The 12,935-nt window shown below is 33.2% G+C and overlaps 1 protein-coding gene across 1 annotated transcript; it reads left to right on the plus strand.

Annotated features, from left to right (window-relative positions):
• The first annotated feature begins 133 nt into the window (after positions 1–133).
• On the plus strand, positions 134–11,592 carry LOC139973358 (uncharacterized). Its single transcript, XM_071979978.1, has 8 exons — positions 134–283; positions 6,226–6,271; positions 6,821–6,990; positions 7,252–7,516; positions 8,241–8,452; positions 8,852–9,160; positions 9,718–9,982; positions 10,983–11,592. Exons 1-8 carry the CDS (start codon positions 215–217, stop codon positions 11,249–11,251), a joined length of 1,605 nt encoding a protein of 534 aa, XP_071836079.1. The 5' UTR covers positions 134–214; the 3' UTR covers positions 11,252–11,592.
• The last annotated feature ends 1,343 nt before the right edge of the window (positions 11,593–12,935 follow it).

Genomic DNA, 12,935 nt, shown 5'->3' on the forward strand with positions numbered 1-12,935 from the left:
AATTTTGAAGGGTACTTTATCAGTATAATATGACAATTAACACGATGGGCAACATTGGTTATGTCCAGCTGCTTGGCCAGTCTCCTCTACTGTAGGCTACAGTTTAATTTAGGTGGCTCAGTTTTTTGTAGCTTCACCTTAGAGGAAATCATTATCAACGTTTACATCAGAAGAGAGAAGGTCACCGAACACTCCAATTCTCTCCATTATCAAGATGATCAGCAAATTGTGCAAAGTTTTTCTTTTCTTTTGGACAACAGGCTGTCTCTTTTCACAACGAGTGGTGAGTTTTAGAACTTTGATATTTTGATACTTTCTTATTACCTCTCCAATTATTTAATTCAATTAGCTTGATGTGTTATTTAGCTGCAGTTAACTTTTTAAGCTTCGGTCACCTCGGTAGAGTAAACCAATTTATGTAAGTAACTTTTTCCCTTTCCAGCAGTAAAAGTGATGTTTGTTGTAATTAAAACTTCTTAGGTTTTAAAAGTTGTAATTATTAATCCATACACTGGATAATAATTTGAGCAAAATTATTCAGGCTCATACATTTGATTTTAAATGCAATATTACCATGGTGAAAAACTATGAAACTAGAAAAAAATACAAATAATTAATTACATTTTTCAACAGTTTATTATCAGTTTAAGGCAAATATGTCATTGATATTATATTTATATATTTTATTGACTCCTCTAGATCAAAGTCAAACACTTTCATTTTATAGAAATTAATAGTGAATATTCTTCTCATCCTTGTGTAAGAATCAATATCAACTGTTAAAGAATGTGAGTTTCAAAGATTGGAACGTTTATGTTTGTTTTTTGGCATAACTGAACACAGCAAAACTCATTTCCGTTCGAGTGTGAATTTCAAAATATTATTAATACATCGCTTCGAAATAATAAGTGTAATTTAACAACTCTCAACAAGATTTCAGTGATTGAATATTATTACATTTAAAGAGCGATTGACGAATACTCAAACAAAAAATTTAATTTTACAGTTGAATTATAGTAGTTTCCCAAATTTATGAAAATGAAAGTAAAAATCTACATAAAGTGACAATTTTTCATAATTGTGCCAGTTTAAATACCTCGAAATAACGGGTTAAAGGATAAGCTACCAATTCGTAGTATTAATCAAATTATCAATCGATTCATTCAAATCTGAAATACGTTTATGAAACGATAATTTGTTTTAATAAAATATGCTGCCTTTTAAGATAACAATAAAAAAAGTCGGAAAAGTCAAACAAGAACAACTTATTTTGCACTAACAAGTAGTTTGTTTACAATGTTACCAAAGTATTTAATTTCCTTGTTTCCGAATATTATATGTTTGGCGTCTTTATTCAATTTTTTTTCAAGTTTACAAAACTGCCTTTCAATAAATCGTGTTTTATCTCCAAACTGTAAAACATCCTAGTCGATAGTAATTTTGCCGTAATGTTTAGCGTTCAAGCATATTTAAAAGAGAATGAACAAAAAAAAAAACAGTTATATGAAAAGCGTCTAACAAACTTATTGAAAATAGCAAGCTATTGCATCTCCAATATATAACAGTGGTATTCACACAAACTATTTTAAATGTTTTATTTAATATCATTTACGATTGTGGAGCTAAGCAAAATAATCATATGTTAAATTATATCACTGACTCAAACTGTAATCTCTATTTTACTTAAATTTAATTAGTATACGCTTTCAGCCATTTAATTTTATTAACAACTTTCAGTTCTAAATAATATGCCAATGATCAAAAGTTATTACATCTCATCATCTTACTATTGTGTTTCTTACCTCTTGCTTCTCTTTCAAAACTTTCGAAACATGGGAAACTTTAGAGCCAAATTAAATTAGTGACGTTATACCTAGATCTGCTAGTTAAAGTGTGATATACCTGCGTCAATTCATTCAAATATGAAGAACGATTATATAACTAGATTTTCTTTTAATGAAATATGCTGCCTTCTAAGATTACAATTGAAAAAAAGTCAAACAAGGAACAATGTATCTGTGCATTTACAATGTTATTATTGAGAATATTTTCAATTGCATTAATTTCCGTGTTACCAAATCGTATATGTGTAGCGTCTTTATTATCAATTTGTTCTTCTTCAAGTTTACAAAACTGACTTTTATTAAATCTTGTTTCATCTCCAAACTGTATTATGTCACTCTCTTTCTAAATTTATTCGTTTAAACGATAAATCGTAAAATAATATTTTGGCGAAACAACCTAGTCGATTAAAGTAATTTTGCCGTCATGTTTAGCGCTTACTAAAAATTTATTCAAGCATATTTAAAAGAGAATAAAAAAATGAAAAGTTTATAGTAAAGCGTCAAACAAATGATTTGAAAATAGTTCATAGTGTTATTCACACAACGTTTTTAAATGTGTTATTTAATATATTTTCCGATCGTAGAGCTTAGCAAAATAATCATATGTTAAATTACATCCTGACTCAAGCTGTATTTCTTCATAAATTTAATTAGTATATATACGCTTTAAGCCATTTAATTTAGTAACAACTTCCAGTTCTAAATAATATGCCAATGATCAAAAGCTATCACCTATCATCACCTACTATTATGTTTCTTACCTCTTTCTAAACTTTCTATATCGGAATAAAAAGTTAACTTTGTCTCCGTTTCTTTATATCAAAATTTAATTGAAAGCAGTTTCTTGTTTTTAAAAAGTAAAGCAATCCAATTTTGATATCTCTTCTGGAAACCTGGATTTGGGATTATGTGATTCATACAGAACAAACACTTTATCTCCACATCTCCAGTTACTTTTGTAATAAAATGTGAATATAATCTCTACTTGCTGGGATCAATAGTTTAGGTAAAAGTGTTTTTAAATGGTTAAAGGAATAAACAATCAAGTCGCAAACAACATTTTGCAAGGACTAGAAAAGCATGTTGAAAAAATAAACGGCATCTATCATATTCGTGCATTGTCCAAAGTAGTGACAAATATTCTAAAAGGGTTTTGTCTGATCATTTTCAGCTGTTATCTGTCGTAAATGTTGAAAAATTGCAAATCATAATTTCTAATACACATCTAGAAAAAAGACCTGTTTCGTTAATTTGAATTCATACTTTCGGTTGCTTATTTCGACGTCTATTCACTAATGTTTCACAATCATGAATTATGAATAGTATCGCTCTGTAAAGATATGATTCGTAAATGATAACAATGTTACGGACACATGTAACGTTAAATGATACATTGAGAAAACCATTAGCATTTTCTCTTCATTGCTATTTTATAAGACGTAAGCGTTTTTTCAGTAGTTAAAAAAAATAGACAAAATGCGGTTTGCCTTTAGTCATATGACATACACCGTCTCCAGTATATATCTTTTAATTTGTCTTGATCTTTTATTATTTTAATCATTATTGAATGGGAACTTCAAATGACGCAGTTCTCTTCGACCAAAATATAGTCTTGTGTAAACAAAATGATTTATCGATTCAAAGTAGGAAATAAACGCATTCAGAACTGTATTTGCTCTGTATCGTTAGAAGGGCATGGTAACGGATCCACGTGATATATAATATAAGTTTATTTAAACCTTTCAATCGGCCGAAATACTACACAAGCAAATTCTGTTTCACATCTCATGTTTTCTTGCATAGGAGCTGACACTGTAGTTACTGTTGTACCAGTATCCATAAGTTTCACTTAAACTCAAATTTATTGAGATTTTGCTGTACGGTCGTAAGGAATTTGCTGATATATAACTATAAAGAGCATTTTATGCCAGAAATTGTGAAGCTTACTTCAAGGACGAAAATATTTGACACTATATTAGTAAAAACCCCTTTTCCAAATTTGTGTATCCTTTTTTTTTTTTAATCATGAAATAAATTCAAATTATTCAGTTTTCGCACTGCAGGAAATCGGTCGATGCTCATTTCATGGAACACATCATTTTTTTAACTTTATGCTATTGTTGGAAATGTCTGCTTGCACCGTATAACAATAAATCAAAATATCTGGTAGAATTTCGAACAGTCATTTTCCGACGTGTATTTTTTTTAATCGATCTTTTACAGAGTGAAATCATTCACAAGTCTGGAACAGAATCGGGATATTATAATAGTAAATTATAACTTATATATTAAAATATCAACATGAAAGCAGATATTTTGTTTGCAATGTATTTTATACCTCGTAACACAGAAAATTATCACCCAATTTTTAACAAGTCTCTGTTATAAAAATCTGCATAGGGAAATAGAGCCGATAGCTGTGTATGTTTTGCTATTTTTTTCTTAAACAAAATTGTAGTTCCGTACTTTGGTATTAAAACATTATTCAATTTTTTTATCATAAAATAAAGTCTTTACTTTCGGGCATAGCGTATATGTTTGGTAAATGTTAAAGTTAGACTATTGCTGATAAAGTCTGCTTGAAACGTGTGGAAAATATGTTAAAAGCATCTGTTCCAATTTATTTCAATATTTCCTCACTGTAAATTTTTGCAAAACCAAGATCTTATAGAATGACAAAACTCACTATAGTTTAGAGCAAAATCAGGATATTCCAACGGAGTTAATTTCCCATCCATCATTGTTTACCAGAAAGGTATAAGAATTATTTGTTCAAGAATTAGATTTTCCTGTTTGATTAGTTAACAGCGTTTGAATCATCAACAAAAAGGGAACAAATTCTTAAATTCTTTGTCATGGTGACATCCTTGTTAGTGTAATTCTCAGATACAAAAAACAGTAACTGACAGAATATAGGATTCTCCCCGTCGCCCAGAAAATAAAACTTCATTTTAATCATTCTTGAATAAAAATTCTAATAATGATGATGACTGTGTATCTTCAAATTGTTAACAAAATTTAATTTAATTTAAAGTTAATACAGCTGAATATTTATTGGGAAACAAATAAGAGTGTGTTTCTAGACCATGATGGTTTTTTGACTAAATTGTTTCTCTAGACCATGGAGGTTTTGTAACTAAAGTCTGTCTCTGGGCAGTGGTGGTTTTCTAACTAAACTGTGTCTCTAGGCCTTGGTGATTTGGAGCTAAAATATTTTTTTCAGTGGTTCTAGTTCCGTAACTAAAGTGATGAGAGCACGGAGGCAGGTGCCTCATACATCGAATATTATATACAAATATTGTCTACCCATTTCGCGTCCTGTTTGCTAATTTCGGGTTCTTGTTGATGTAATCATAAACATACTCTACTCAGCCGCCTCGTTCTCTTCTGATAAAGTTTGTTACTTCAATGAGCTATAATTACAAATGCTCCAAAATACAGTAAGTACTAACACGATCTAGTTTCTCACAGCTTAATAACTTTTGTGGAATATTTTGCTTATTTGTGTTTGCTATCTCAAATAAACACGGTTTGAAATACAAAAATTAAAAACAACATCGAAAATCTTGTAATGGACTATTTTCCCTCAAATTAAAAATATTGTTTTTCGTGACTTTATATTTAGTGCCAATGCAAGTATTGTGATTTTTTTTCACAACTTCCCAAAAGTGATTTTCGTAGCGCATTTTTTTTTATATTTGTGCCAACCAGGATATTATAGTTAAATGATACTTCGTGTATGTTAAAGAGGCATAGATATATATCAAAGTACTAGGTAGAATATCTACGTTAGAGTAATTGCCTCTACCTAGACGTGTTCGTCTAATGGCTTTATAACGCTTTAACGTCAAATATGCGAAGTAAATTTTTTTTATTTTACACAACGTCATTTATATCTAGGTTTATTAGGGTGATAGTTATATCGCTGAATAGTCATTCGTTTCAAATGTTATACTCTCCGTTAAGTTTGTGTATTTGGTATCAAAGGAAAGTTTAATATTTGGAGATTAAATGGATAAACATTTGTTAAACGAATTTACAATTCGAAACAATAGCATGGTTAAGTACCGTCTCTGGGGTATATTACATTGTTACACTGTGAACTAGAAAGTCCAACTCGTTCCACCAACCAACTCAACTTCCAGATCGTGTTCGCATGTAGCATTAAGTGGCGCCAAATATAGGCGATAATGTATTGTCACCAATCCAGCCCCACCCCTCCCAATACACACACACATTTTTACCACCCCCCCCCCCCGTACTGCAGCATATCAGTCATTTAAAATACTGAGTAAAGTATACATCACCTCAGTTACACATGAACAAGTAAATTTGCCATTTAACTGCGCTGTTACATTTTGTATTAATTTCCATTTGACAGGATGCTCTACAGACAACCAATGACAACACTGGTGATAATAGTGTAGGTAAGTGAACCTGGCAGGCCTCTAATCTTATGTAAATGAGTCGTCAAAATATGACGTCATGATTAAATAACAACAATTATTCGAATATGTGGATTAACGTTATAATTATGATGTTATTTCCTTATCAGTTGTTATTAACGTTCAGTGATTAAAGTTAGGTCAGTTAACTATGCAGGCTGTAAATAAATCTTCAGGTACGACGTCATAAATAAATATCACTAGAATTGTTTGAATACATGGATTTATTTGATAATTATAATGTTACTTCCTGGCAATCGTTATTAACATCCAGTGATCATTCTTTTTAATGTTTTATACAAATGTACTTTCGTTTTCGTTTGATTCGAAAGTTGTGTGTTCTTCCAATGATAAGTTGGATATCATGATCAGCTAAAACAGTCAATGCAGCGTATTAAATACATTAATAACAGAAAACGTTAATATTTAGATTAATCGCATGCTATTTGGACATGAAAATTACATTTTATTTAATCTTCACTGTGAATCAACTCACAAAAGCAAACCAATTTATTTTCTTGGGCATACTAGGTTCGTCGTTTTTCTTCTACCAACAATCGAATTACCCGAGAGATTGCAAAGAAGTCCAGGAGCAATGTTCATCTCATAGCTCTAGTGGTGTCTTCACGATCAAACCAGATGGCTATCTAGAGCCTTTTGAGGTTTACTGTGATAACACAGACAGTTCTGGTGGATGGACGGTAGGTCACTATACAGTCTGTTTACTTGACATATTTCTTTTTCTCTTATTCTGTTTCTCTTTCCCCTCTCCCTATTATTTCTCCGCATCTCCGGTAAACTCTCCTCCGGGTGATACCACAATATGTAGATGCGCACTGACATAATACACAGTATGCATATCCTGACTATCTTTGCCAAAAGAATGGTTTCCAGTGACGTATATTTCACAACAAACAAACCAAGTACATCAAATTCATTTTATAAATCATTTACACCGTTAGGTAATTCAACGTCGCGTAGACGATTCCATCGACTTCAGCCGTGACTGGGACAGCTACAAGTCTGGCTTCGGCTTTTTATCTCAGGAATTCTGGCTCGGTAATGAGAAGATTTCTCACTTGACCAATCAAAAGAAGTATCAATTGGTGATTGAAATGACGTCATCAAATGGTTCTTTAATCCGGGTTTCTTACGATAACTTCCGCATTAGTGATGAGTTCAGCAACTTCAAGTTGTTCAGTCTCGGACAGTATTCTGGAAGAACAGGTAAGTTGTATCATTTCTGCTTAAAATCCTTATTACTTGTTCCCCTTAGCTAAGTTATCAGGTCAGATGACCAAGTTCACCATTTTTTGGAATATATCATACGCGGAACCAGAGGCTTGGGATGACCCCAATCCTACCCCTCCCCCCTCAACACCACACAAAAAAGTATAATTATTGGCACATCCTTACGTAGAGAACTAATGTTAGACATAATCTATAGCCTAAATCTGCAATCTAACCTTGAAATGTTGTTCTTTTTTCTGAGAGAGTGTCCGCAGATTCCCCTACATAATCAGCTTTAACGACCCATGGGCCACACCGCCTTCATATTTACTTTGTGGATCTGCCAAAGTTAACCAATCAACAGTGTAACTTGTACTTTCCATATGACATTGTCATTACTGTTGTGTGAGACAGTAACTTGAGGAAAATATTGCTTCTCTTTTAGGCTAACAACTAATGGATTCAGTTTTGCCAGGTAAACAGTTGTCACGTATATTAAGAGCTTATCTGAGAATAATAGCAATCTCTGATCATGTCGCTAGAGAAAATTTTCACCCGACCATGTGTTTGTTTATCTGATGGGGTATGTAGTAATATAGGCTTTTAACACTAGTTTCGCAGCATGTTCATTACAATTAAAATACACAACGAAATTTACATCATCGGTTTTATTCAATTTGAGGTCATTCCTTAAAAACTTCCGACATGCTTATTCCTGCAGACGTTATAACATTTTGCCCCTACAACATGGTCTATATAAACTGCAGTAACTCCTGTCAGCGGACTTGTGGTGCTCCAGAAATGTGTCAGGATGGGGTCTGTAATGAAGCCGAAGCCTGTGTTTGTTCCGATGGCTACTTCATGAAGGGATCAAACTGTGTACCTCAAAAACAGTGTGGATGTTACGTATCAGAGGGACAAACAGTTATTCCAGTAAGTTGTTTTGTTTTTATTCATTTGTCTAACTTTTGGGCAGTCAAATCTGGAGCTATATATCAAAGAATATCACTGTCACAGTTTTCAACAACTATTCTACAAACAACAGCATAGTTGAAGACTTTTTCTAGATAACCAGTCACTTTTAATGCTGTCTTTCATAATGAAAGCAATATAAGTGCAATCTAACTCCAATGAAAAAAAAAATTGAGTTCATTTAACTATACGGTTTTAGGAATACCTGTCAAATTATAGTATACTCCACGTAGGGAATTCTAGTGCTTACATAGAGACATTACAATACAGAACAGTATTTACCATGGATGATAAAAAACACAACATCAGGTTTAAATGTAATCTGTAAAAACTAAAGTAAAGAATTATTTTGTGTTTCAGGAAGGTGGTTCTTACGTGAACCCTGGATGTACAAGAAAAGGTGTTTGTACCAACGGACAGATCACGTGGGATGAAGCATATGCATGCAGTCCTAACGCAGTTTGTGACGTCAGGGACAACATAAGACAATGCTATTGTACTGGTGGCTACAGAGGGGATGGTGAAAATTGCACGAGACCACCTAGAGATTGTCAGGAAATTTACGAGGATGGATCCGAGGATAACGATATATACAGAATCAAACCAACCGGGTGGACCGGCGAGGCCTTTGAGGTTTACTGCAACATGACTGACGGAGGAGGATGGACGGTAAGTTATTCCAATAATTAAAACCACATTAATCACACTTAATCGGTAATACACTGTATTAAACTACACTTTAGTCATTGTACTGGTACCACCATGAACACACAAAAATACACTACATTGTACTATAAAAATTCACTAACTTACCCTAGCTGCACGTTAGTAAATATATACAATACATTACATTGCACTACAAAGCAATGTTCTACATAAAGTACAAAAGTGATAGAGTATACCTTTTAGTCGATTGTAGTAGAATAGGTATCTTTCATACAAGTGTAAATCACATGTTATTTTAATGACCGTTATTGATACAAGGCTATACATAAACATGGATAATCGTTTGTAATAGATGCACTTTAAACTACAGTTACCATGTATCAAAATAATATCTACATAATGGAAATTACTTTAATGGAAATGTTTTAACGAAATTTATAATTTTTTTAAGTCAACGTTCTTCAACTCTAATGTTTCTTAAAAAGTTGACAATTTAGTTAATCGCTTGTTATATTTGATCACGACAAAAGTATTCTTCTTCTCCTCACATTTATTCAAAGGTTTTTCAACGTCGTGTGGATGGAACCGAGGATTTCTACCTCGGATGGGACAGCTACAAAAATGGTTTTGGAGAATTAGACCACGAGTTTTGGCTTGGAAATGATAAGCTTTCTAACTTGACCAATCAAAAGAGATATGAAATCAGGGTTGATCTGGTAAACAGAGATGGTTCTCCATACTATGCCAAGTTTGACAACTTCCGGATTAATGACGAAAGCGATAAATATCGGTTATCTCAACTTGGAACCTACAGTGGAACAGCGGGTTTGTTACAATTTATTTGGTAACATAAACATCATTTAGATATCTGCACAATTCTACAACAATAAATGCTTCTACGGTCTGTACGTAGTTGAATGTTTTTTTTTATTGTTATCTGAGGAATATCATATTATAAGGTTTCCTACATTATATTTGACCGAAGACTTAATAAGTGAAAGTTTTGCAGTGATAATGCAATAATATATTAACATGATGATGAGTGGATGAATTGATTAAGCCATATTTCTCTTCTTAAGATTTGTAACCTTATCTTAATAAATCACTAAACCAAAGGCACAATAAGATTACAAACCCCATTAAACATCAAGAGCAAAGTAAATCATTCTCATACCATGTTCTTGTCCTATTTCAGACCTACACATAGACACCTCTGCTATACTCTGTCCTATGCACACACGTCCGCGCAAAAATCATGCAATATGTATACAATACTTCCTTCGAATATACAGTTGCACACAATTAAAATTAGCATAATCGAGCTGTATCAGAAGAGCAAACCCAAATTTCAGGCCACAATGGGTGATCCTGTGTCATTTACTCACAACAATGATGTCGTATCAATTAACATTACTTCACTACGTTTTACTCCATTGAAAACAGTATGAACGTTTTTGATACACCTTATTTTACGTCAATTCTATAAATGAAATTAATTACTTCATCTTGCCTTTTTATGTATGCTTTTTTTATTTTTTTATTTTTATTCATTAGATATTACATCATATGGAATTTCAGCAGTACCGAAATATAATTTTGGGTATAAAATTAAAAAAAAAAGCTAATAGAAAGAAACTAAGAATAATAAAAGATAACATTTAATTTGCACTAAGTGGGATAATGAATCATAGAAGTTAATTTATTAGTGAAACTCTTAATAAATTAAAATTTACAAAGATTTTAATTTCAAGCAACATCAATATGTCCGTCTTTCGGTGACATTACATAAAATGATAATATTTATATTCTTTGTTCTTCTTTGTAGACTCTCGCAGCAACCCTGATGGTTATGGTCTTCGTTATTACCTGAACCAACAGTTCACTACCAAGGACAGTGACAACGATGTATATAGTTCCAACTGTGCTGTGTATTATCACGGTGCCTGGTGGTACAAGGCTTGTTATTATTCCCTCAATGGAAACTACCACGCCAGCCGAGGTAGTTATACTAGTCCTCATTGGTACTACTTACCCGGCAGTAATTACAACATCAAATATTCAGAAATGAAGATTCGTCCCTTTCAGCAGGTATAGTTTGAGGGATTTCTAGACAAAATTAGCGTATACAAATATTGGAGCAGATCGAGCTACTTTCCTTTACTCAATAAGTATATAGAAGTCATCTGACTGAAAATATGGATAGAGAAGTCACGTGACTGATATTGCAGAAAAGGACATTGATGTCACAATAAAGGACAGGAAAACAATGAATTTACTTCAGTGATGACGCTTTTGTATATCAAGATTTATCAACGCAATACACCGTAAAAATTGACATGTTTCTTGTTTTATTATCAATGTTTGTTCATTTAAAAGAAATATAACGTTGAATATTCTAAACAATAAATTGAAATTACAACCTTGAGAAAAATAAACACTTCTTTTCTCATATTTACCATTTTATTTATTTCAATTCCTTATAACACTGGATGATGGACCAAGCCCGCTATGACCTGAAAATGAAAGAAACGAACATATTATCCGTATGGTTTAAGCACCCACCCAAATCACCCACCCACCCAACCCACCCAATCCACCCAACCCACCCTTACACAACGACACTACCACTCAACAACTTGATTTAAATATTGTGTTCTTCGAAACATCGTGTGGCAATTTATACCACAAACTTTTATGTCGCAGTTGTAATAGCACACACTTTTGAGTGACAATGGACTAAATACTGACAGTAAAAATTGTTACTCTCCTTGTACTAACATCCTGAAAGTTCGAGTGAGATACAATAATTGAATTAGGTAAGTGATTGGAAGTAAAACAGCCAATGTTTGGTTTTTGCAGAGCTTTCGAGCAAAACTAGCTCTTCTTCAGTGCATGATCACCGAAAGTGACAAGGAGTAGCAGGAATTGAAACTGTTTTATATAGGAGATGTCGGCATGGTTGTAAGGGCAAAGCGACTTACTGATTTCTGCTGAATTGAGCAGACGTTTTAGAAATTCCGATTATTTTAATCCGCGTCAGATTACTTTAATCCGATTCCGTCGTAATTGTAAAGGAATTGTTTTGGTTTATCTGGGACGGCAAATCGTTTCTGATGTTTAAACCGAATGGTGCCGTGGTCTTTAGGTTTAGTTCCCAGAAATTTTCTTTCGCTTTCCTAGATTTATCTGTCCAAGAATCGTTCTGGTCAATGGCAATAACACGCAAATTCTCAATTGAATGATTTTGGAGATTGAAGTGATTTGCAACAGGTTGGTAGATCTTTTTTGTTTTGATCGCCGATCTATGTTGTGTCATTCTCATTCTAAGAGTGTTTTTTGACTTTCCAATGTATTGTAAGCTACAAATATTGCAGTAGATGAGGTAAATGACATTTTTGGATAGGCAGTTAATTTTGTGCCGAATTTGGAACGTGCGTTTGGTTTGGTTGCTCTGAAAGGCCCCGGTCGAATCGACAAGTAAGCACGTTTTGCAAGTTTGAGTACAGGGCGATGATCCTGTAGTTTCTGTTTTGCTTTCCCCTATTGGGGTGTCATCCCGAAAGGATGCCCGGACTAAGATATCCCGTAGGTTGCTGGGTCTTTTAAAAGCGATGACAGGTAATTCTGGGAATACTGATTTCAGGCGTTCGGTCCTTGAAGTAGGTGAAAATTCTTCTGAATGATATTAGCCAGTGGTGGGAGACCAGGGTGGAATTCAGTAACCAATGGTATATATACCCTTTTGGAGCTGGTTTGACGAGTTTTGTACGTCAATGTT

Source organism: Apostichopus japonicus, chromosome 9 (assembly GCF_037975245.1).
Source record: "Apostichopus japonicus isolate 1M-3 chromosome 9, ASM3797524v1, whole genome shotgun sequence".
In the NCBI taxonomy this organism is placed as follows: domain Eukaryota; kingdom Metazoa; phylum Echinodermata; class Holothuroidea; order Aspidochirotida; family Stichopodidae; genus Apostichopus; species Apostichopus japonicus.